Genomic DNA, 26,808 nt, shown 5'->3' with positions numbered 1-26,808 from the left:
TCCCCCTTACGCCGTTTGCGTGGCCGGCTCCGCGCAGGGCCGCGAGAGCGCCGGTGGCGGCGGCGGTTGCGCAGTGGCGCTACATCCGGGCACTGGGGCAGGATGAATGCTCCTTTCCAAGATGGCGGCGGAGGGAGGAGGGAAGGAGATGAACGAGATTAAGACCCAGTTCACCACCCGGGAGGGGCTGTACAAGCTGCTGAGCCACTCGGAGTACAGCCGGCCTAACCGGGTGCCCTTCAACTCGCAGGGCTCCAACCCGGTCCGTGTTTCCTTCGTCAACGTCAACGACCAGAGCGGCAACGGGGACCGGCTCTGCTTCAATGTGGGCCGGGAGCTCTACTTCTACATCTACAAGGGGGTCCGCAAGGTACCGGGGCTCGGCCGCTGGGCTGGGGGGGAGTGGCGGGGGTTCCGTGCCGGCCGCCCGCCGAAGGTCCGCTGGCTGCCACGGGGATATGGGAGCCCCGCCGCGGGGGGCTGCACTGTGGGCGGGGGGCAGAGGCCGCCCCGCCGGGCTGCCTGTTCTTCGTCGTTCCCCCCTCCGGCGGCCTTGGGACTGGCAGCTTCTCGGTTGCGGCCCGGTTGTGGCTGAGGCTTTAGCCGCTCTCCCGATTAACTGGCCTGTGGGGTAGCGGGTAGGGATGGGGGAGCGTAGGCCTGGGCTGGAGGGCTGTGTGAGGGACCGGCGCTCGCTCAGTGCTAGTGGGCTACGTCAGATACGGTGTCACCAACGGTAGGTGTTCGTGGGGGGGCCTTCGAAGGGATGCGATTGCTTGGGCCCTCCTTAGCATGCAGGAGTAAGGGTTGGTTTTCCATTGGTAAGGTAGCCCTGGGCCTCCTTCACCTGCTGCTTCAGGTCTGAGTTTGCTGGACACTAATGCCTGTTGTGATTATGGTGGTGTCAAATCCCTGCTTCCAGGATCTTTCCAGCTTTGGCTGAATAGCTGCAGTATTCACTATAATTTTAGGCCTTTTGTTGTGACTTTGAAATATGGACTGATTTTAGGATTGATTCTAAATGGGAACAGTGCAAAGAGCTCGGTTTTAAATGTCAGATAATTAACATGCAGAAAGTTGCTTTTACATGAAAGAACTATTGATGCACTTGAGAGAGACTCCTTACCTGTCATTATTTGTTGCGGGACTAATAGTGCATGTATTTGATCTCTGAGGTCACCATATTTATGAACAGACCCTTTCTACTTGTTCTTGATTTTATGGTATTTAGAGAAGGATTCAGAATTTGTCATACTGAGTAAACGTGTCCTAATATACATAAACACAGATATAATTATTGTCAGCTTTCTATTTCATGTTGCAAAAAGTCGGATGTTCATTATGTTACATGCTTGGGATTCAGCTGCTGTAATGTGAGTACCTTGAAATCTTCTTGCTCTTAGCCCATCCTTCAGTGTGGGATGAAGGGGTAGAGAACTAGTGACATATGCAGGGCTGTGCAGGAAGCTTGTAGATGAGCAAGGAATTATACCTGAATCTGCTGTGTCCTAAACTAGTGCCCATATTACTTCTCCTCTGTATGAAATGTAAGAGCATTCTCCAACTGGAGAATAAAGCCTCATGGATATCTGTTGACTGTGACTTAACAGATCTGATATGTCCTATGTAATTGTATGGAAGAGCATGTGTATGGATTTTAGTTTCACCTTTTTAAGAATTTTAATAATCTAGTTATATTTTAAATAATACTTGGTCAATAGATTTTTTTTTTAAAGCATGCTATGAGTGTTTTGTATCAAACAGTATTTGCTATTTATAAGCAGTTGCTATCTTTACTGTTTACAAGGTATTGTGGGTGGCAATATCTTTGAAAATCCGTATCCTAAATTATTATCATGTTTGGATTTGGATCGTTTATATTCGTTTTTTCCATACAAAGTAACTGCAGAGTTCTCTCAGATTACAGAGCAGGCCTTCATGTACTTTAGTAATGGTACATGTGATTCTTGCAAGTTGTTTTAGTCATCTCTTGCCACACTTCTGAAAAATAATAGTCTAAGGCCTGTAACTTCATTGAAATTATGGAAGTGGATAACTTTCAAATTTTAAAAATTGCTTTGATCTGAGTATTTAAATTTTTTTTTAGATGTGAAAAGCTGCTGATGTGATACACAGTAATTGAGGAAATTTTTGTTTGTCAGATTGTTAACTTGTGAGCTTTGAGGTGTACCTGTTATGATGTTAAATACATTTTTCTTTAAGTAGCATAAAACATATGCATTGTTAGAGCAGAATTTATTTCAATGATCCTTTTACAGTATGGATTTAAAATACACTTTATATCCTATACATTAACTTCAGTAAAGTGAACCTCGAGAACGAGCTGAAGTAGATTGAAACACGCATAAAGAAATGCTTCAAATGAGAATGGGGAAGATGGTATGTCTTAAACTTGTCATACTTGCTTCTTTGGAATTTATTTTGAAACTGTTCAGTTAGAAGTCATTGTTTTGTCTGTGTACAAAGTTGACATAAGAACAGGCTCATAGTCTTTCAACTGATTATTTGAGCTTTTCAGGATCAAATGTTCTATCTTGTAGCTATCATAAAAGGGAGAACAAGCTATTATTACTTAACTGACAGAATGTAATTCTGCCTTAAACTGGACAAGCTATCAAACTCCGCATGTCTTCCTGTTCTTGAGGGCTGGAGGGGGTGAGGGACTTAATCTGTTGAAGACCAACTTATTTGTGATCCTCTGCGTAATACAGATGCTAATAACTTCGGTTTTAACTGTTAGTTAATGACTATCTAAGTATCCTTTAAAAAAATTTCCTTAATTACTTTAAGAGTATAATTTTCATTCTGGCTAAGTCATATTAGAATATTGGAGTATGAGTTGAGTTTAGTGAAGATGTGCTATGTGTATATATTAGGTTGCTATGATTTTGTCTTTTTAAATCTTTTTTTAATGTCTGCTTCTTTTCTTGCTAAGGAATGCTATATTTTACTAAAATGAGTGAAAGAACCACCAGGACTTTATTTTAAGTAACTCTGTCTGTTAGATACTGAGATAATTCTTGCATTGGTAATCCATTGCAGAACAGTACACATCAAGTAAGAGTCACACTTAAGCCATGAATGACACCTAAGAATAAATAATATAGTATTAAGTCAAAGATACCACTTGAAAGGATATTTATTGAAATCAGTGATGCTAACTCTTCATCTTTAAGTTTCCCTTATATCCTAAATATATTGCATCTGCGACATCTAGTTTGTAAGTTATCTTTTTAAGCTAATACATATGTTCTGTTTAGGATATTTAACCTATATAAAGAAAAAATGTTTCCAGGCATGTTTCTTTAACCTTGATCCTTCTTCTAAGAAACTTGGTGGAAAAGTTATGTTTGGTGTCCAGAACAGTGGTGTGGAAATTGGAGTACGAATAGACTATGATAATAGTTTGGTAGAGAGATGGATTTTGGACAGCATTTCAAGCTGTCTTTAGAGACTTTTTAAAGCAAAAAGGTATTTTCTTCCAATTTTGTTCTTCACCTCTTTAAAAAGGAAGCTGAGTTTTTACTGTTTCATGTTTCAGTGTTACCACTAAACTTTACCATTACCATCAAGCATGTTGCCTTTTTTTCCATGTCATAGAAAGCACATCAATTATGAGCCTGTGCATTCTTGTTTTTATAATTAAACTTCTGCAGCTCTTTTTGTGTTAATAAGGCAAAGCAGGCTTCTAGAAAACTGTTGCTTTCCGATTTGGATCCACTGAAGAAAGAAATGAACCTATAGTTTAGTAAGGAGAAATTAAGCTGTTATGGCATGAGATGTGGTTGCATTCCTTATGTAAGTATGTAATTATTCTCAACTGCACTGTCAACAGGCTTTCCCTTTCAGTCCTTAACTTTGGCTTTAAGGTTAGATGTGTACAGTGATCTCTTATTAAACAGAAGGGGTAAGTTTTCATGAACTCAACTAATCTAGTGGCAGCTGAAAATGATGGTCTAGCAGTATAGTATCCTCTTGGCAGTGTGCTCCTGTCTCCTTGCTGTCTTTGGCAGTACTTAACCTCTGGTTGAGCTAGTTCAGCTTGCTAAACCAGCAGCAAAGTACTTGCTGTTTTTCTAGGCTGATTTTCTCTTAATTTGGTGAGTTGAACTGTCTCATTTTGAGGTTGGATATTAGCAGGCACAGTGAGAGCAAAGAAAGGGTTGAAGGGTGGTGGGAACAAAGCTACCCCCTTCAGTGGCCTGAGCTGTCAGATTGAATCCACTGCCTTATGAGGTGTCTCCTCAATAAAGCATTTACTTCAGGCTTAAGTCAGATTCAGAGTGATCTGTTCTTGGGGGATTGTTGACTTAATTTTGGTTAAGAGAGTTATAGGTGTTACAGGAAGCCTTTTTTATTATTTTAGGTGTTTGCTTCTTCATGAAGTAGGGTTATAAATAGTAATTCAAAAATTATTGCTCAAACTATGATGCATTGATGGGTTGCCTTTTCATGCAGCCCCAAATCAGGAGTGAGGGCTGTTACTTGATTCTTGCTTAGGAGACAGTCTTGAGGTACTTAAATATGGTTTGTGGCTAGCTTTGCAAAATGATTTATTAGTTGATTCATTAGACTGGAAAAAGGAGAGCACTATCTCATCTTCCATGTCTTAGGAATGGCTGACAAAACAAGGCTTTCTAGATTGCTGCTGACATTAACTGTCAAATCTGTTTCCCTTTCTACTAGGAAGCTAGTGCATTTTTCCTTTAAGAAATTTTGTGTGTGATAACTATGTTTATTCTCTGCATATTATAAAGGTTTCTGGGCAAGTTAGTCTGCAGCTGTCACTGCAATTCAGTCATATACAGGTACATACTGGCAATAGCGTTGCATGATGCACAGTCTTAGTTTTTATGTAACGTTGGGAAGTTATGAAATTTGAATATGTAGTTTAGCTTATTACATTATGCTAAAATTTTTGTGTTGTATTTAAATTCTGGCTACCACTGTCTTTGTTAACATGTGGCAGACTTTTTCCTAACATTGATTGTTTCATTTTTTGGAACCTCTTTCTCGTGAAAAGAGTCTTTGTCTTTAGTTCTGCTTTTTTCCTGCAGCTACCTAAAGCAGCAGTCTGTCAGTAACTATAGAATATCAAAGTATCTTGTAATGCTGTTGGAGTAGAGACATATGTAGGTGATAAGCTCAGGTTGGCAGAGGCATGGAGGGCAGAATCTGTTGGCTGTCTTTTTAACCTTATGTTGAGCAAGTGGCTTAGAAGTAATTATATTTGTACTAAGATGAAACTAATCTCATAACTTCTTTTATTAAGACTTAACATTGGTGGTCCCTGGTTACAGTAAAATTGATGATGTGTAGGTTTCCTTCCTTTGCAGTTCTCTAAATTACCTTTTTTGTGTCTGGTTTGATACTGGAGTCTTTGTCCAGTTGAGAAGTGTTATCCTTGGTGGTGACATTCATTCTGTAGACTGTTCATGTAGGATCTTGTTGCAACAACAGAATGATAATGGGTGGTATTTGTCACTGTGCTTGATATTTTGTTTTGGGAAGAGTAGTGTAAGATAGCTCTGGGTTGGAAGCTGGAATCTGTGGAGAAAACCGGCAAATTTTTGCAAGATGTGGTGGGATGGTGAGTTTATATTACTGTATATTTAGAGATCTCCAAGCTGTGTCAGGCCTCCAACAAAGATGTACATTTCAATAGCATATATGAGCTATAAAAATGCTGAGATTTGTAAGGATCTTTGAAGATACGCTTGCTCTGAAGAAGAGGGAAGAATACCTGCATCTTCATGACCAGTTCTTAAACTTGCATTAACAGGAATTCCACATCCTCTAAATAACTTGTTTTGGTGCTTAGTTTTCTCCCCCTGCCTTCAATATCTAAATTTCTTGTTCAAGGAAAAAAAAACAACAGGCTGAATGCTGTTATTGTGGACATCCGAGAACAGTTGACTATTGCCTTTGACTTTTACATATTTGAAAACTTGTTAATTTGTCCTCATTTTTCCTAAGGTAAATAAATCTGGTTCTTATAACCTTTCTTCTCAGATCATGAGTTCCAAATGTTTGATTGCTCTCCTTTAGATTGGCTTTTATTAGCTTGCATTTGTGGTACCTAAACTAGATACAGTACTTCCACTGTGACTTCAGTGCAGAGTAAGGGAGAATTATTATTGCCTGCTGTGTCTGTCTTCTAATATTCTCACTAATGTATTGAATAATGTTGACTTTCTTTTTTTTTTTTCCTCATTGTTTATAAATGCTGTGTAGTGTTTTCATTGAATTTTATTCTATTAAGTTTATTAGAGACTGTTTTTATTTCCAATTCTTTGTTGCATACTGAAAAATCCAATCTTGATGTCATTCACAAATTTGATGTGTACTCTCCTCCATTAATGAAAGCATCTCATAGAATTTAAAAACCACACATTGAGTTTGCTGCTGACTTTCTTCTCTAGTCCAGTTACTCTCTGAAGACAATTAGGTTCGTTTGGTGCTTGCTTTTGTCCAGTTTACCTTGTGTGCTTTTTTCCCATTTGTCTGGTTGCTTACAGTCTGACAGTGGTTTTGATACTAAAGAAGGGTTTACTACTATGACTGTCAAGTTCTACTACAAAGTGTTCTGTGCTTAACTATTTATTTATACCAGAATCAAACATCACTCTTACTGTCAAAGAGATGACAGGCAAAGGTGGCTAATGGAAGTACCACAGTAAAGACTTCAGAACTTTTCTTAATGGTATCTGATGCCATCCTGAAACTGGGGAGATATTTTTTTTCTGTGCTGGAGGAATTTGCATAGTCCTTATTTCTCAGGTGTGTTGGATGTGACACTAAATCTATTTTATCCCTCTTTTAAAAGGGTGTTGTAGACTTTTTTTTTTAATTCAAGAAATCCCTTAATTTCCTGCTGAGTTTTTTTATTCTCTTTCTTGTAGACAATAGTTGTTACGTTGGGTCTGGATTCACCAGTTCTGTGAAAGCATTGTGGCTAGATCAGTAGTACTTTACCTGTTGATCTGTGCTTGTGAAGGTATTTGAAAGTCTCTTGGAAATTTGTTTCAGGTATTTAATGGATGGATATACTTACCACCTCGAGTTTTATGATGTAGATAGATGTTTTCTTTCTTAATTCTAGCTAGGCTATACTAAGGACTGACAAGATATGTTACAAAATGCTCCTGTAGAGCTTTTCTGAAGGGTGGGTTTTTTTGTAACCCCTTTCTTTCAGTGACACTTCAGAAGCAAATAGTGGAGTGTTAATGTAGATTACAGGAGTATAGGTAGATTTAAGAGTTTTAACTTTGTTGTGAGGCTTATGTAGAGCAACTAAGACCAGCTTGAGTAAGAAGACTAAAAAGCTAATTTAAAGACTAAAAGGCTGCTTTAAAATGACACTGTTACACTGTTAAATGTTTCTTGCTGTGAAAGAGAACGAAATATCTGCACTTGACTGAGCTTGCAAGATGATTATTATCTGGGGGCTACTTCTGAGTTTTAGATAGTGGCATTAGTCTGTAGTGCTTTTACTTCCCTTAGTCTGTGCTTCAAGCCTTTATCACAACTGTTTGACTTCGGTAAGCTATTGCAGTATATCCTCTGAAGGATTGCTCTCTGAGGTAATAGTTCATTATCTATGGCTGCCTGTTTGGCTGGCATGTTTGAGAGGGAATGCTAGGCTATGTTGGCCAACCCCCCAAACTGGTATGCAGTATTTTACAGGCAGTGAATTCTTGTGTGTGCGTGTAATTGGTTGGACTATTTTTTTGCCACTGCAGGTATAATTTTGTGTGTGTGTTGTATTTGTAGTCATCTTGAACTTATGTGAATTCAGTTGGGGAAACTTAGATCAGTGTAAAACCACTGCTTTTGGCACTTATTTGCAAATTGACAAATAATGGTCGTTTGTAACAAACATGTGTCTGTAGTGAGTTTTGTGGGCCAGTTTTGTCAAAATATTTACAGAAGTGTTTTGCTGTGTGCTTAAATTACAAGGAGTTTACATTATGCTTTGACACCTGACCTTCTAAAACAGTTACATAGTTAACTGTTAATAGTTACAATGTACATCAACGATGCCTCAAACTCTAATTAGATGTTGCCTAGACCCATATCTGAGAGGATTGTAAGCCATAATTGCCTTGTTTGACATTCTAGAATCAAATTTAATGCCCTAGTTTGAAGTATTACTGTAGTTCTCTGGCTAAAGGGAACCATATGATTTTTTTTTTTTTTTTTTTTTTTTCCAGTCGTCATGACTATAAGTTGACACACTTGGATAAATTACTTTTTAAAAATACGCCATTTAGTGCCAATAATGCCACTGTCCCCTTCGAAAGCTTAAGGCAACTAAATAATAATGTTAAATGTGCTGTACCGAAAGTTAAATTAATAATGTTTGGTTGTGTCCTTATCAGAAATTGAGTGTTTTCCCTCCCTTACTTCACCCCACTTGTAAGTCCAAATGTATATGAAGTCAGTCTTCTAGCATCTACATACCTCCCCTTTCTTGCCCCTGTAACTTAAAACAAAGCAGCTGCTTTTGCTTGTTCCGGCTTCTGTTTAGCAGACTAGAAGCAGCCCTGTAGTCTTTGTGGGCAGGACCACCAGCCGCTACACTTGAAATCTTTCCAGTGGCAGTGTTGTAACTTGCGTTGGGATTTTTTTCTTGCATTATTCAGTAAAACTGTTCATAATGGATTGATAGATCTCTAATAGATACTTTCTGCAGATTGATTTCAGTTTTGGTTTACCAACTATAATTAGTCTTTAATTTCATGAGTTAATCATAAGGTTCTCATGTGGCTGTAATGGTCAAAGAACTAATACTTACTTTAAAAAAAATTTTAACTCTGGGATTGGAAGATGGCTGTATTAAACAGTTCTTGGTTTAATAATGCCTGATTTTTGTACACCTAGAGAATGTGAAATGCTACATTAGACTAAAAGCTAGTCTAAATAAGTTAAAGATGCCCTGGAGTAGGGAGAAAACACTGGATGTCGTGAACAAGCTTCATTATCCCCAGTCTCCTAGGAATAAAAAAGAGTAATTCTTGTCTTTTTACTACATTTATTCAGAAGTTTACTACATTTTGTCAGGAAAGTGATGCCATACAAAACTTTGAGGGAGCTCTGGTTTATGACTTTAACTTTCCCTTTCAACTAAAGAATGGGGGAGCAGTGGCAACAGGAGACTGAATGGATGCCAATATATATTAAAACTATCTGTTAAAAATCCACAAGTCTAGTGAAATAAACTATTGGAACAATGCTTTAAGGACACGTTATCCTGTACAGGCATAAGGATAACTCAATAAATGAGTAACATAAATGTCTTCTCTTCCTGACTTACAAATATGTAATCCTACAAGTCATAGTCTTGTCATGTTTTAACTGTGGCAGTTCATTTTTAGGGATTTTATTTTTTTTTTTGAGTCACAGTTCTTGTAACTAAGTGTACAAAAGTGGTGTGGGTTTTCTTTATATTTGACATGGATATTGGAGCATGACCCTGACACAAGTTTGAAGTTATTGAGATGAAATTTTGACAGAAGTTGGGGGTTTTTTGTTGTCTTGATTTTTCTGGTTTTCTATTAGTTACTATCCTTTAGTTACTGTCCTCAGTATTACAGAAATGTAGTTAAGTAATGATTTCTTTTTAAAATCATGTTCATAAGATGGCCTGCCTTTCTTGCCTTCAGCAGTGAAGCTGTGGTCCCTGGTACAAAATGACTTAGGGCTTTTTTTGTGTACAGGTAGCAAACACCTCTAAAGTTTGAAGATGCCTAGATGAAGTTTCTGACTTTCTAGCAGTGTTGGCAGAACAGATTTTGGACCAATGAAGTGACTGTTCAAGTGTAGTTCTGTGTTTTAGCCAAAATACAGCCTCTATAAATGGCACTAAGCTGAACTGGAATGGTTATTAGCACTTCTGTATCGAAGAGATGGAGCAAATAACTCGGATTCCCAGACGAAGTTGCCTTTAGTGATGTTCAAGATGATTCATGTTTCCTCATTGTTAGAGTAACAAAGTGCCCACTGTTAAGTTACTTCAGCAGTCCAAAGACAGCTTGCTTAGCTGCTCTAACTCTTGTGTTGCACTGCAGCAGTATGCATGTGTCTCTTCCCTGTGAGCAATAAGTAACCCCTTTCGCAAAAAAACTATTGAGCTGGCATTGGTCTGGTTGATCTGTGTATTGATTTTTTGTTAGTCCTAAACTGATAGAGGCTTTGCTTGTACATAAGAGAGAGCCAAAGGGGATTGCTAGTAAGAACAGTGCTTTGAGAAGTCCAGTCCAGTGATGCTAGAAAAAAGCTTTTGCTGTGCTTTCTCTTCAATCATTTGGGAACCCTTTCTTCAGTTGTATCACCTTGGATTAGTAGGTGTCTTGCAGCTGTGGCACTTCCACTGCAAGCTGATATAAAGGGGAATTTAGATTTGGACAGTCTTCTATTACTGATGCTGGTTAAAGGTATGATTATTTTTGATAGCAGAAATCCTTAACATGCATAGTATTAGTATGCTCATATCAATGGGAGAAGTGATTTAATAGCTGGGCTGTGTTTTGTCAGTAGCCTGTGTTCAGTTCTGTGCCCTCATATGGGCTTCTGTTAGGACCTTTAGTAAGGTGCTTGAGATGTGGGCAGTTAGTGGTAAGCACTACTGTCTGCAAGAAGATCAGCAGGTGACAGTAGATCACTCCCTACTCTGAGACAAAAATCAGCCCGAGGAATGAGAGTGTGGTGTAACCACTCAGTATGTTAAATGCTTTTAGCCCTTTAATGGTAATTTTTAAAGAAAGTGATTTAATAACAGGCAAAAATGTTTTTTATGTTTTCCCTACATAATACCTGTACCAGTGAAACTGTCAGCAGTTACTATTACTTAAAGTATCTTAACACTTTGCTTGCTTTAAAATAAGGCTGTTGGGAAAGCTAGTGCAGAAATTGGGAACATGCTGCCTTTTGCTCTAAAACTTCTGAAGCAGGATTCTGGTTTGCAGGCTAGGTGATATCCTAAAATTTGTACGTATGGGAATGTGGGGAGTCTGAGTTCACTGCATTGTGTATGTGTTAAGGATTCAATACTTGTTTTCTAGTAGCCTGTGCTCCTATTCCTGTTCTGTAACACTTTTTGCCTTGTTGAGTTGTTATGAAATGTCTTCAGTCCCAGAAGGAAGATGCATTGCAAATTAATGACTTCAGGACATGAGTTAAGGCAAATACATTATTTAATTTGTCTGTTACTAAATATGACTTCAAAAAGCATAAACCAATGGGCTTCAGTCTGGTTTTGGAGCACAGGTTATACATTTGATTGATAATTTATTCACATAACTTCTGTGGGACTGTTCTGGGGCTCAGAATAACATCTTATTTTTAGTACAAAAGTAATTAGGGCTTTGTTCCAGTAATATTTTCTTAACGTGCTGCAACATGTTGGAGTTATGGGCTTAATAAAAACACTATTAGAAATGTCCGGCATTCCTGTAGGGCTTGCAGAATCCAACAGTAACCAGAAGAGACACAAGTCTGACTTGCTGGACAGACATTACTGTGTTTTATTTGACTCTTATTGAGCTTTGTAATGAAAAAAGTAAAAATTGATTAACAATTAACTGCTACAGTAAAGTAAGTTTCTATAGAAACAGAGCAATGCAGGCTACAATTAGTCAGACTGCTTTTCTGTAACAGATAATTTTTTTTCTTACAAGCAGTGAATTTACACTGTTGGACTAAAACATTGTTTTGTTATAGCAACGGATAATCCTGAGCTATTTTGATGCTGCCTTTTTTTTTTTTTTCTCCTAAAGAAATAACTTTTTCTCTCATGTGCTGAAAAGGGAATGGGGAAAACTTTTTCAGAAATAAATACCAGGGTGGTAGACTGGTGGAAACTCAACCTACTACTCCTTGCCTGTATGTCATTTAGTATAATAAAGGTATACTGGATATGTTATGTTGTTATGCAGTATGAATTTATACTTCACCTCTACCTGTTGACAAGCCTACATGAAACTGAGCTAGCTCTAATTTAATAATAATGATCATAGAGTAGCTTGCAAATTTCAAGTAAATCAGTTTGGTTTAGTCCTAAAATACTGATTCTCTGAATCAGTCAGGCTTTTGGTTATTTGTTCTTTGTAGGTTTAAAGTCATGTATATTTTACTTGTTTAATACTTCTGACTACCCTTGAAGAGAGGAATGTTGTACTTTAAGCTTCACTGTTAAAATTGAAAATGATTAGGGTATTGTCAAGGGACTGCAGGTGTTGGGGTTTTTGACCATAAAACACACTTGCAAAGCAAACTTTTGAGTGTTACTGTATTTTGATCTTTTTAAAGTTAGAAGAAATGACATTTGAACAACTTCAGTGATGAAGCTACAGCGCCATAGTCTTTCAACACAGAACTTAATTTTGTGTGCTGTATTTTAAGGATACTTTGGTCCTCTGATCACTTGAAAGAAAAAACAAAAGCAGCAGTTGTGCCTCTGGGAAGCTGTATATACAGTCAACCTCAAAGGATGTTATTGATGGGGGTGTGTGGATTGTTAAAGTGCATTTTTATGATATTGTAACAAAACCATACCAGTGTTTGAGAGGAGAAAAAAAAAAAGATCCAAAGCTAAAGTGAAAGTAATGGCTTTGAAGGTGTGACTGACTAGAACACTAGTCCAGCAGGTCAGGTAACTTTTTTGTGTGTGCATGGGGAGGAGATGAACAACTTGGAGATGACGCTATCATTAAGTCATGCAATGTTTCCAGTTTGTACCACATTTTGGGGACCACCTAAAAGAAGTCTGCTAGCTCTAATTTAAATGAGTGTCACCTTTAACTGGTATAATTTTCTAACCAGTTTTGCTTACAGACCTGAGCCAATTTAAACAATTTCCCAGTGAAAGTAACTAAGTGATTAGTAAGTATTCCAACTGAGCCTGTGAACTGAATGAGAACAGTTGCTGAATTGTGCCAGAATGTGTGGTCTTATTCGGAATCCATTTGATATTTACATATCTGTTTTCCTTATTTTAATTTGTTTCTTACGTCTAGTTTGTGTATCTTTGTTCAGCTCATCTGAGTCATGCCTCATTCAGCATTAAAAACAGGTGAGAAAGGACTGATTATAAGTAGGCAACAGTGTGACTAGACTGCGGGAGTAGGAGGAAATGAAAGGATCCACTGGAGGATAAGGAACAAGGAGATCAGAAAGATAATTTTTTTTTTTTACTTTAGAGCTATGAATCTGTTATAATTTACTAGATTGTAACTATTCAGAAAGGAATTGCAGTTAACTAAGCATAAATCTTAAATGAACCTTGCAGAACTTAATTATGAAGTGTAGTTAAGGAAAGGTAATTGTTACAGTAGACAATTTCCTCAGTTCTTCAAAAGCGAAGAGACTAAAGTGTGTGCTTCTGCACATTCTAGTCTTTACAGAGGGTGATACGTTCTTTACACAGCATGTGGCAGTCTGTAAGTAGTATTTCAGCATAAACTTTAGTTAGTGCCTGTGGATATTTGGTATGTTTTTCACTATTCTGAATTCAGTTGCTTTTTAATTCACTGTGTTTCTAACAGTGAAAAGTTCTGCTAAAAACCCTTTGACAGCCTGTGACTCTGGTGACAGGTATTTTTTTAAGGCTTATCCTTGATTGCATTTAGGTAGAGAAAAATGTGTGAGAATCCTACTCAATTTACACCCCACCCCAACAACAACTAATCCAAAAATCAAGTTCCTTTCAGTTTTACTTTTGACATTCTGAGGCTGTAGACTTCTGTGTTAGTGAGTTGGAGTTTTTTTGTGATGCTTAAAGTAAGATATTGTCTCCCTGAAGTGGAAAAACAATGTATAACATACATAGACAGCTTTATGTGAAATTCAAGTGTTCAGCCTTTCTAGTGTAACACTATGGTAGTAAGGGAGAATTGTAACTTAAGTTCATGTCCTCGTATGAACTTGCGGGTTTAGATTGGTATAATAGGTATTTTAACTGAGGGAGTTCTAGAACCTTAAACTTGTTCTGGTCTGCAATGGGGAAAGAATTAAAATGCTTAGTTCTTAATATCTTTTAACATATTTTACTGATTACAGGAATTGTGACAACCATTGAGAATTTCAAGTTGAGGTCTTCTAGGAGTGGTTTTGGAACAATATTTTCATTGGTGACATTGGGACAAAGAAACAAGAGCACATACATGATGGCAAAATTCTCATAATAGTTGGGAGGCATCACTGTTCATAATCAGAATATTTTATAAGGAGAAACAAGCTGATATCAGAACAGTAACTGAAGTGAAAATTAATTGGGAAAAAAAAAAACAGGGAATTTTTGCTTCAGCCAGAAAACTTTGAAAAGATGATAACCAGAGTGCAGTGTTGATTACAGGCTGAGCCAGCTTGTGATACAGCTGTTGAAGGCAGGAGGAGATAAATGTAATTCCAAGATGTATCAAATGAGGTTTACCAGTAGAAATAAGGAAGCATCTTTAGTGCCATTGTAGAAGGCATTGAAAAGATGGCTTTAATATTGTATGAAATTCTGGTTGCTTATGTTGATGAAGGTGAATTTCAACTCCTGCTAGTAGGAGAAGATAGTGTCTAATGTAAAACATTAGAAGAGAAAGAAGAGTGTGATTTTAATTAGCTGAGCAAAGGAATCACTATTTCTTAAATCTGTAAAAGGAAGAAGAGGAGAAAGAAGGGAGAGAATAAATAATACACAACTTTCCCTAGATAGATGAGACACCGCCAGATCTCCCATGAATCCCAATCATGCAAAATGTACTATTAATTCAGGAGGATCCTGCCCTTTGGCTGTCTCTGCTGTAAGCTATTGCTAGTAGTTGAACTGCATAATGAAAATACTGTTGTGTTAGGTGGGAAGTACAGAATAGATTTTAAGAAGAGGCAGAGCATTTCAATCAGAAGCTTCTTAGAGCTGAGCCACATGAAGAAAATGTATTTATAGTGATACAAATCCAACTACCTGTATGTTACCCAGTGAGGCTGCCTTACTGGCTTTTTGATTCAGGAGAGGAAATGAAGTACAAGATACCAAGGAGCTGGAGTCAGTAAAGGCTAATGAAAGAATGGAAGTACAGCTGACTTTGCAGATACCATGGAAAGAGCATGCTATGTTTTTATGCTAACAGTATCTCAGTAGAGGAGCTGGGGAGGGGGCATTTATTTGTGTTTTAGGTATGCTTGGAGATAGTTCTCTGTATTTTAAGTCTACATTTATACAGCAGGCATTGGAGGTCAGAACTATTTCATCCTATCTTTAACCATGAGCAGAGTAAAGGATGAGATTTTCTTGAAGAGTAACATAGGTAATAGTGGGTGCATTAATTTGTTGTAAAAAGTGGTGAACGGCCAACCTCTACTTCTTTTTTTTTTTTTTTTAAATTATGCAGGATGGTGAGACTGAAAAAAACGAAACAGTAGGCTTTTTATTTTGTTTCAGGTTTTCCTAATCTGTTTTTTACTTAAATATCAATTTTAGTATGCTGAGGTATTTAGTATGTTTTCTGGGAATTAGGAAAGATTCCAGGTGTTTAAAACAGATGTTTTCTTGTGATACTGTATTTGAGATAAATGTTTGAAGAAGTATCTTTCTTCAAAATGGAAGCCAGGAGAAGCTAGCAACTGTGACTTGACTTTGCCCTGCTAATGTTAATCCTAGAACTTCAAGTAAGTTAGCCAGTTACCTGGCCCCTCTTGAATCAGAACAGAAGAGTTTTCCACCAGGATACAAGCTTTAATGTGTGGAAACTGTGTCTCATTTAAATGCAGTCTTGGAACAAATTTTCTTTTCTGACATGAATGTAAAGTCTTGATTCCCAGGTGGGACGATAGTGTCAAATAGAGACTCTTTAGCGGTTCTAATGCAGCTCCTTATATATTGGACATACCCTCTTCCTCGCATCTGAGTGCATTCTGTTTATTTGGTAGCTATTTATGCACATCTTTTGCAACGAAGTTTCCTCATTACCCTTCCATCTTAAACAGCAGCAACAGTCCTTTGAGGTTTGTAATAGTTAACGAGGTGATTCCTCCAGTGTGAGAATTGCTTGCTTCACTATTTGGAATACATTAGGATGTTAATGTATCTTGATCAATATGCAACACTAAACAGTTAAACAGAATTTTAAGTAGAGGCTCAGACTGCTTGGTTACCATGGCAAACACAGTAGAAAATTTATGCCAGAGTTTGGAAACTAAGGTATACAAAAGAAAACTTGTAAACTGAAATAATTACTTTGGAGAGCAACTGTAGTTGTTTATCATTTATTAGAGTCTATTTTCCGAAGAGTACTGTTGTAAAATCCTGTTTTATCAAGCAAATCTTAATTCCCAGTTCAAGAGTTTTACACAAAGCAGGCAATATTCACAAGGAGGGAACAGTGAGGTTCTGTGTTGGCTTGCCCTCTAACTGTAAGGGCATTGAATGAATAGAATAGCCTCTTGGAGACAGATAAATTACTTAAGTACTGTAATCAAGGTTGACATGTTTTTAGTGTGCCATGTCTTGTTTAACAGATGTGACCAGGGTAATCTATATATATCTCTCTCTCTAAAAGGATTTCTCTGTCTTAATTATATGTATGGTAGATTGTATGATCCATAGATATTTAATGATTTTTCTGTGTTCATAATTATGTATATTATATATTTTAATGATTTGTGTATGTTAAAGACCTTGCAGTATTTAATTCACGCTCCTGCAGTTGTTTGTCTTAAGGCTTGCTAACTGTGACAAAATCTATATGTTGGTATTTTTAATGGGGCAATTTTCAGTTTGATAGGTTCCCTGTTCACTCAGCTGTCTTTGAACTGTCTGTGAACATGGTATTTCATATTGCAGTTATGTCACTATATTGTGGCAGAGTCTGGTATTATTGCATGTGACTTGCTGTACAGTTTTCCATAGGTGTGGTCACAAGCAAATCAGTTATTTTTCTCTTTCTGAATGTAAATTACTATGTATATTTACATGCATTTTTTCCAAAAATCTCATTCCCCAAAGGGGAAACTGTTGTGTATAGAAAGGCCAGTCTTTGGCTTGAGACAGACACTGCTTCTAAAAACGAGGCTAGAGTTGGAGTTGGAGATAGGGATTGTGTGCACCTACCCTAACATCTGACGCAACTTCATCACTTTATGCATTGCATAATCTGGGTTGGAGACTATGGGAAATCAGATTAGGTTATTATTGAGATCCTGTGATTTGTCTCTGTCTTTACAGCACGTGGTGTCTTGGGAAGGAAGACTTGATGTCATGATAACTAGGAAGTGGTATTACTGGAACGTGAAATGTTGGAGGTGATGGAACAAACAGTTTGCTATCAGGTTTAAATGGTGTTCAGGAGTTCTCATGAGTTTTAAGTGTGAAGAGGCTGAGCTGCAGACTTGTTCCAAGTAGTAACTGTTACATTGAATTACAGGTTACTCTGTGCTTTTTGTTGACCTCCTTTAAAAAGGATTTACTGACCACTTCATAATTAAAGCAAAAGTAGAATGTGAAAATGTCTGGAAGATTACGTTAGGGCTTAACTCAAAGGAGAGTTAAGAACTTGGAGGCCACAGGAAGAGATGAGTTGTGCTGTTGATTAGCCACAGTAAACAAAACTTTAAATAGCTTTCATCCCACTAAATTTGACATATGGTTCTCCTGCAGAACTATACCATAACATCAGGAAAAGAAATAAAGGAGAAAAGGAGCAGAAATTGAAGGTGAACTAACAAAAGGCAATTGTAAGAAAGTTAGGAAATACAGTTATGCTAGGTGAATGAGTAGGAGTGTTTGTTCCCACTAGTCTTTTGGTGGCACACACTGGAGGAAAAAACTTGAGTCAGTTTGGAACCACTACACGAAGAGACAGTTGCTGTAGGTGGCTCCCTTAACTGATCAGTACTTGAGCCCTATTTTTTCATTATCATAACAAATGGAATGGGGAAGAATATTAGAAACAAGAATGGAGTAAATCATGCTACATTGTATAAATGAGTAGATCATCTCTAAGTGTTCATACAGGTCTCAAAAAAAAAAAAAATTACTATAAAGATTGGGAGAAAAGGTGTAAACTGTGATAGCTACAAACATTCATGGAAACACTGAGAAGGATAGGACTACTTATTCTAGTAAGTGGCATAAGTGCAGTATATATAAGGAATGTTAGACGTCATTACCTTTTCCTGGGAACAAGAAGGTATTCAGTAAAATTGGAGTGAAACAAAATTCAGAACTGATACTTTTTTTTCCACATATTTATCAGGATGTGTTGCTTCAGTCATCTTAAGTAATTAATGAACAGAAAGTGGGTGTTAAAATCTGGCAATATTTGCATTTCTATGCAGTAGTTGATGCAAAAAACCCAACCTATAAAGGCTTATTAAACTTCCATATTTGCAATTTAAATAGCTTCCTGAAAGAAATCTAGGATGGGCAATAATCCATCTATCTTCTTGAACTTTCTTCTGGAACATGTATCTGCCCACCATTGAAGTAATGTTATTGGAGCAAAAAGTCTTGCATTGTGGTTCTGCAGTCCACGATTATGAAGTATATATGAGCCATGACTTGTTAAATCTGTGTCTTAATAATTAAACCAGTGAGGAGAGACCAGTATAAAAATGTGACCTGTCACCCGTGGTTTATTAATAGCCCTGAGAGATCATTGTTTTGAACTTAAAACTGCACAGTGAGTTCTCTTTCTTACATATGTCCTTAAAAAGAGCTGAGTAGGGGGAGAAGAGGAGGAAGGTGTTTGCATCGCATGGAGAACATACGTGACTTTGGATTAGGTTTCTGTTGGAGAGGTTTTTATCCAGCAGGCTGAGCTACAGTTGAGCCAAAATTCTGTAGACCAGCCATTGGGAAGAGACAATAATACTGATATCACACTGCTTTTCCCTTCTTCCTATTAAAAAAAAAAAAAAAAGCAAAAAAAAGCAAGCCAACTAATTGCTTAAACCAAAATAGACTATCTAATTCAGTTCATGTCTGTTGGGAGTGTGTGATGATGCAGTGACTATATTCAGACCTGTTTGAGTTTAAACAGCCTGTTTACAGATTTACAGTGGCCAAACCGTAACGCTGAAGTCAAAGTCTCATTTTTTTATCTGAATTGATCACGTCATTAACTGACACCCACAATAAGGTGAACTTTGCAAAAAGAACTGTGAAATGCTGCTTTGTTAGCTGTTCTTCAGTGTGGGTTTCTGAGTGATTGTTTAGATGCTCAAGAACAAGTTAAAGCTCTTGTGCTCTTTCTGTATCAAACAGTATTGTGCAAAGTGTGATTTAAAGGATTAGAGTGCTTCTAAGGAGGAGAGGGACAGGTTTTCTTTTGCAGGTATAATAAAAATTAACTTTGTTAAATATGTAGAAACACACACCTTTTGAAAACTTAAGTTGCAGTGTCATGTAATTTCCCTGAAGTTTTAGTGATTTGATTATAGTGCTGCTGAAGATTGAGTTACTTGGAGTGCTTCCAGTCTACTTCTTGGAGTGAGCAGGCTGTTCAGTTTCTTTTGGAGACGTTAAGCTCACAGACCTTTTCAGGACTGACTAGGACTTGCTCTGGAGAGCTGTGCTGAGGGTTGTGGTCGGTTCATTAAACACTTGGGGTCTGACCCGGCTCTTTAAACAGCACTGTCACAAGCTGTATGTTTTGGTCTTCCACTTAAAAGGAGCACTGTCAGCATGGGTGTAAATTTTACCAAATGAGTACTGCATTGAATTGAAAATACTTTCAAGTTTCTAAGTGAACAATTTTAGTGACTTGAAACCTCTGTTGGGTCGTGACAATTGGAGGCAGTGGCAGTGTTCTCTGCTCAGAAGACACAGGAGGTATTTTTTGTGTGGAGGGGTTCAAAACCTTGTTTCAATTTTCTTCAATGTACCTGGCCTATAGTAGTTCAAACATGTTAACATCCCTGTCCTACTTTAATGCCCTTTGCCCAGTCTTATGGAGAAACAAAGGGTAATTTGGTTTTGTATGCACATGTGAAGTGAATGGGAATTTGCAGTCAAAAAATGATGGGGGGGGGAGAAAGTCTCCTGTTCTGGGTTTTTGAACTCTTTTAAAATACTTTTTCTAGGGTTATTGGTAGACTGGTGCTTTCACCTTAGATAACTTCCAATAGCATGTGCTGATCTATACTGTAACCAGAAAAATATTTTGGTTTATAGCCATACTAAAATGAAGTTAACAAAGTTATGGCAAGTTGTAAATCAAACAGTACTTTGAGTGTTCTTTATGGTGTTCACATCCACTTTCTTGATCTGGCCAATTATATAACCACTGGTTCAGTTACTATCATGTAGATTTATTCCAACCAATGCATGCTCTTTGCTCTGAGTGTTTAGAATAATTCTTCTGGAAACAGAACATGATAATTTTATTGGATGCTTCAGAAAACTAAACTGATCTTTGCCTAAATACAGATTTATGTCTGGTGGTCTAGACGAGAGCTTTTGTCTTAATCTGTGTAGTCATAGTTGTCTGCTGTGTGAGTAAATACTGAACTCTTGTTAAGTAATGCTTTTCTCTTTTCAAAAGACATGTATGTCTTGTATGGCCCCAAGTGAAAGTTAAATCTAGAAGGGAGAAGAATATTAAGTAGCTTCCCAGATTTGCAAGCAGCTTTGTAGAAAATTGATCTTTAAGACTTCGTTATGGATGAATTGTGTGGAACACTTGAAAAAAATTAGGTTAAATAAAATTACTTGGTGTCCCTGTTTTACTAACAGAGCTGTTCTTATACAGTATCCTAGAAACTCTGTCACATGCCTTAAGTGTTCCTGTTCAGCATTTAAGCAAGTGCTTTGTAACTTATAAAACACCTTGTGCAAAGATACAGGAACCCATTTATGAGAAACAGTGTTGTTCAGGAGAGTAAATGTTTTGTTGAGAGTAAATAAATCTTGAAATGCTCTTGCTGGGAGGAGGTATAAATGTAAATTATTTTAAACTTTGAGATAATTCAGAATATTTACGTATTAGACAAAGTACAGTAGAAGAAATGCCACTGAAGCCAAATTAATAACAATCATGTCTTCAAGATCCAAAACTGGTACAAATTGGCAGCAACACTTTCTGGAGAATTTCTAGAGAAAGGAAGCCTTAGAGATATACCTTAATGGAAAGTCTTTGAGGCATTATGTTAACAGTAGTGGATTTTTTTTCCTGCTGCTGATTGTTTTTGTCCTAATTTCTTTGGTTTTAATTTTCAGAATTCATGTTGTCCAGTGCGACTTTCATCCCTTTCTCATAGCTTCCCTTGCCTTCAATTTAGAGATGAATAAGTGAAAGTTGATGTGGTAGTGTTAGTTCATACTTGGTCTTATATTGATAAGGTCTTATATTGGCAGCAAATCTAGCATCGCTTGTGCTGTTGTGAGTGTTAAGCTACTGGTGCTTCAATTCCTAGAGTTGGAAGATCAGCCAAATTTCAAAAGCAAAACTAAAAATGAAGTAATATTTTTCTTGAGGTTAACAAATGTGACTTTAACATAAAGCAGATGCATTGAACACAATGCAAAATAAAGACCTAAAATTTCCTTAGCATTAATAGCTTTGTGAAGCTTAGGAGACACTTAAAACTAGACCATGTGTACACACAAAACACCTATTATGCAACCCTTAAAACACATCATTCAGGTATGGAAAAAGCAGCTCTTACTTATTTAAGAAACTGTCTTTGCATTTAAGAAACCTATTGTAGCTATGTGGAAATAAGGCAAATTTACAAACGGTTGTCTGCTGGCTCTTTATAGAATCCTAAAGAGAATTTATACTTTATTAAGTTTATAAGTGTTTACAGAAGCTCTCAAACTAGTTTACAAGGTTTCTGGGGACTTCTGAAGTGGCCCTGTGTTCACTTGTACACTACCTGAAAGGTTCATGCTGTTGAATCTGAAGACACCATGGAACTGATGTGAGTTCTTGCCAGACTTTAAACTTTCTACTGAGAAAGTTAAGGTCATTAGTCAGCAGTCTGTCATCTTACATGCAGTTATGTTTGTAGAAGCCATTTTATTACTGGTTGGCTATGTTACTGTCAGCTGCGCTCTTTTATTATGGCTTTATGGTTGCAGGAACCATTGCCTGGACTTTCTGTTGTGCGTCTCATAAATTAAGCAGAACTTTTGCTCTACATCAGTGTTCTTTATAGGGAAAGATAACTAACTTGTTCCTGTAGTTTTCTTCCTTTGTGAAGTTCCTTTAAGACACAAACCAGATCTGTTAAGTAAGCTGGGAGTGGCCACATTGCTGCTGTGTTGATTTGATCCTAAGCTTAGGATCTCAGGGTCATTCAGGTTGGAAGGGATCTCTGAGAGTCTCTAGACTAACCTCCTGCCCAGAGCAGGTCAGCTATGAGATCACACCAGCTTGAAGCAACAGCAAAGTAACTACAAATGATTTCTGTTGCGAGTATTAAGTGTGCTGTATTTGGGCTCTACAAAAAAACCCCAAATACCTGGAAATCTACTACTTTGGAAATCCCTCTAATTATTATCAAGTGTGAAGTATTGAAGCTAGTGTTTCTGGTAGAAACACTTATGTACAGAAACAATGAACAGAGTTCAACAGAAAATGAATCCTACAGAAATGCCTAGGAAAACTCAGTTTTCTTGCTGTGTTCCTCAGCTTTCTCTGTCCTTCAGCTAGCTCTGCAGGAAGGAGAGGGAGACCAGCACAGACACAGAGAAAGATAAACAAGCTGTAAGGGCCCTCCTGATTTAGTTTTCTGTGTCCTTGCTAATACAGTGAGTAAGTCTGTCCTGGAAAACCTTGCCCCGTTCACTAGGGGATACTATAAGGCAAAGTGCTGCAGCAAGGGTTACCTTGCCTCTTTTTTTCAGCTAGGGTTTAAAGAGCACCTGTGAAGTTTAGTAAAGTTCCCTTAGTGGTAATTCTAAGAGTTGATTTCTCATATTACTTATAGCATTTTAACAAGCACAGCTTTCCCAAATTGCTCTGTTTATAGACCAGGGACCATTAAATCCCTGGGCAGCAAGGTATTCAAGAGATATCACACTACGGGTAGTAAGTTATGAATTCTAAGCTCCAGAAATGTTGAGGAAATTGTTTTCAGAAGTATAATATCTTGGTTCTTTGTGTCTTCCCTTTTATTTTGCAGAGGAGCTCTACATATCTAGCCAATCTATAATCTGCCTTTCAAGATCAGTTGATTTTCTTGACGAGAGATTTTTCTAAAGAGGATTTTTAGAATTAAAATTTTTATTAGATGTTTGCCCTCACTTCCAAGCTTAAGGACTTGATATTCTCTCTGTGTCACAGCTATGACCCGCTGAAAGCCAGTCTCCTGGCAAATGTGATATTAAATACTATAAAGTATCTAAAGGAAGCTTTTTATTGACTATATCTGAGAAATTAATAAATAACTAATGTCTGATCTCTGAGACATTTTTTAGCATGGAAAGTTTATTGTATTTCCATGGCAAGGTTTTGGCAGTTGTGAGGCTACAGGGGTGGCTTCTGTGAGAAGCTGCTAGAAGCTTTCCCCATGTCCGATAAAGCCGATGCCAGCCGGCTCCACACGGACCCGCCACTGGCCAAGGCCAAACCATCAGCGACAGTGGTGGCACCTCTGGGATAACATTTAACAAGGGGGAAAAAACTGCTGCGCAACAGCAGCTGGAAGAGAGCGAGGGTATGAGAGACCCAGCTCTGCAGACAGCAAGGTCGGTGCAGAAGGAGGGGCAGGAGGTGCTCCAGGGGCCGGAGCAGAGATTCCCCTGCAGCCCGCGGTGCGGCCCATGGTGAGGCAGCTGTGCCCTGCAGCCCGTGGAGGTTCACGGTGGGGCAGATCTCCACCTGCAGCCCCGGGAGGACCCCACACGGGATCAGGTGGATGTGCCCGAAGGAGGCTGTGACCCCGTGGGAAGCCACGCTGGAGCAGGTTTGCTGGCAGGGCTTGTGACCCCACGGGGACCCACGCTGGAGCAGCCTGTTCCTGAAGGGCTGCACCCCAGGGAAGGCACCCACGCTGGGGCAGTTCGTGGAGAACTGCAGCCTGTGAGAAGGACTTATGTTGGAGCAGGGGAAGGGCGTGAGGAGTCCTCCCCCTGCGGAGGAAGGAGCGGCAGAAACAATGTGTGATGAACTGATCACAACCCCCGTTCCCTGTCTCCCTGTGCTGCTGGTAGGGAGGAGGTAAAGAAAATGAAGAGTAAATCTGAGCCTGGGAAGAACGGAGGGGTGGGGAGAAGGTGTTTTAAGATTTATTTTTATTATTACCCTACTCTGATTTGATTGTTAAACTAATTTCCCCAAGTTTTTCCCCTGTTTTGCCCATGATGGGTAATTAGTGAATGATCTCTCCCTGTTCTTATCTTGACCCACAAGCCTTTCATTATGTTCTCTGTCCCCTGTCTCCTGTCAGCTGAGAAAGGGGAGTGACAGAGCAGATTTGGTGGGCACCTGGCATCCAGCCAGATTCAACCCACCACAGAAGGAAGTGTAGCATCTATGATACATTTCATTCAACTAAAATTTGCAGAAAGCTGCAGATGTAAGTTAGGAAAATAAAAGATACAGGAAGAAATCACATCTGTCAAGGAGCATGATTAAATGCTGACTTAAATTATGTGATTCACTGTTTGGGAAATCTTAGTATGAAAGCTCTAAGTCTTGGATCAATAGTATATAAAAAATGAATCTTGGACAGATATTAATCTGGCTTTGACCTTAGAATTACATACAGTTACAGAACCAAAGTTATTGATGCTCATCCTAAACAGACATGCCAAATATTAGGATCTGAAAACATAAATATTAGCTTCAGATGGAGGTAACTGATTTTGATTTTTTGCCCTCCATTTTCTTTCTAGTGTTTAGGTACTTAAAGCTCTGGTTAAGATGTTCACCTTAACTGCCTTTTTGCTGGAAGTCATGATTCAGAGTGAATGGGCAACTGCTAGACTGTCAGAAATAATTTTTTTTCTTCTCCCTATCCTAGAAGAGTAGGGATAATTTTACTAAAATGGTGTGCTGTGAGAGTTAACTAAATGGGACTGGAAGTCCCAAAACAGTTACATCAGTCATGTTTTATTTCTAGAGTACGAATTTATCACAAAGAACTAAATGGCAACATTGGTCGATTTTTCTCTGGAAGCATAAGATTCTCTAGAGAGTTTTAATCTGCGCAGAGACAGGACTTGGAAGCTGTTGATGCCCAAGGTAGACCTGTTTTGCTCAGCTGGGTCACTGACTGTATATGGGTGTTGTGTGAGATTCCTCTTGTCTTGTTGCCTGATAACCATACTTCCTTGTTTTGCCCAAGGGGTGATTGGAATACCGCTATATGTTGGAAGGAGCTGACTCCTAACACAGGTATCAGTTGGCCCAGGTACTAATACCAGAGTCTTGATTAGCAAAGATGTACTTTAGTGAACTGCACAGATTTTTATTTGAAGGGAGGATGGTAGTAATTCTTCACCTTGCATTAGATGTCCCAACCTTCTTTCAGTCATGATTAGACTTAAGTTCTTATTACAAAGTGTTCCCCTCATCATGAATCATCCACAATGGAATAAGTTTCTCAAAGTGGGCAGGCTGGAATAGTGCTGAGTGCTTTCCAGAACAAAATGTTAAAGGAACTGGGACAGGAGGCATGCAAATAGCTTGCTACCAGCTCAAGCAGAGGTGAGGGTGCCTGATCCTGTGCTTTTAGCTTTCATGTTTGGAGCCTCCATGTTTGAAAGCTAAAAGATTAATCCCAGGATCATTCTGTTCTCTTTCAAAGTACATCACCATTCTTCTGAGAGGAGGGCAGTTCACACAACCTTGTTCGGTAAATATTGTCACATCCTAAGATTTGACAGTTGTAGACTCAGGTCTCATGTAAAAGCTCTTTTCTGAGAATCAAATCTTTCACAAAAAAACTGTAGCAAATGGCCTTGGTGAGGTAATGAAATACTGAGTCCCAGGCGCAATTTAATTTTATGAGTAAGCTGTTTTCTTGTTCCTAGCAAAATCCAATAGCAACCTTCAACTGCAGAAATAAAGAAAATGTCTCCTAGTTCTCATGCTCATTGATTTACCCTGTCTTTCATTTAAGAGAGATCAAGACCAAAAGAGTACTTCTGTGCTTGTGGATTTCTTGTCTCCATGATACAACTATATTATAACTGAAAACACTAGCTGCATGTAAATAAAAGGCAGGGCATCCCTGTCAGCAGAAGCCTGGTAATTCTGGGTTGAATTAGTTTATTTATACTCCATTTAAGTTCAGACAGATTGTCACTGCCATCTGGTTCCCAGAGAGCAGCTAGAACAAGCACAGTGAAGTCTGTGCTTAGATTTAATTTATCAGAATTTCATGTCTTGCTAGATCTGTTATCACATAATTTCAGTAGACAGGGAACTTCAGTCACACCAAAGTTGTTGGACAACAAAAACAGAAGTTAGTGATATAAAACCTCAACCAGACAAGAGCGAGGTATAGTTCTAGTCTGAAAATAGCCATCTATTGATTCTTTGCTGCTTAAAACAATAGTGAGGATTCAGAAGAACAACCTGGGAATAGTCATGTTTTCTGCTGGCTGGGAGTCTGTGGTTCTCTGATCATTCAGCATGATTCAGGCAGAGTGCTGTTTACCTTAAAGGGATCTTCTTCCTTCTGAGGCATTGGGTCCTGCTGAAACTTTAGTGCAGAGGATATAACCTCGAGTCTCATAGCTTAGTTAACCTTGTTAACTCTGTATTTCTTTGAAGTACAGAGAGATGCATCTTTATGTTTCTGTAGAATCCATCTTCCAGATGGAAACACTACCTCAATCTTAAGGTT

The 26,808-nt window shown here is 38.3% G+C and overlaps 1 protein-coding gene across 6 annotated transcripts in view; it reads left to right on the top strand.

Moving 5' to 3' along the window:
* Positions 1-57: 57 nt before the first annotated feature.
* WDR20 (WD repeat domain 20) overlaps positions 58-26,808 on the top strand; it is a 46,803-nt gene continuing 20,052 nt past the window's right edge. For 3 of the 6 annotated variants that reach the window (XR_003398543.1, XM_026850025.1, XM_026850026.1), the window contains exon 1: positions 61-370. Coding sequence is in view for 5 of the 6 variants with exons in the window: in XM_026850025.1 (XP_026705826.1) it covers positions 107-370 (264 nt within the window). In the remaining variant the exon portion in view is untranslated. Of the gene's footprint in view, positions 371-26,808 lie in introns of all 6 variants that reach the window. The other 3 variants (XM_026850027.1, XM_026850028.1, XM_026850024.1) reach the window with 2 other exon arrangements.

The sequence above is a fragment of the Athene cunicularia genome, assembly GCF_003259725.1.
Source record: "Athene cunicularia isolate RWA chromosome 5 unlocalized genomic scaffold, athCun1 chr5_part1, whole genome shotgun sequence".
NCBI classification, from domain to species: Eukaryota; Metazoa; Chordata; class Aves; order Strigiformes; family Strigidae; genus Athene; species Athene cunicularia.
Note: the sequence above shows the minus strand (reverse complement) of the source record. Positions and strands in the feature narration are given on the sequence as shown.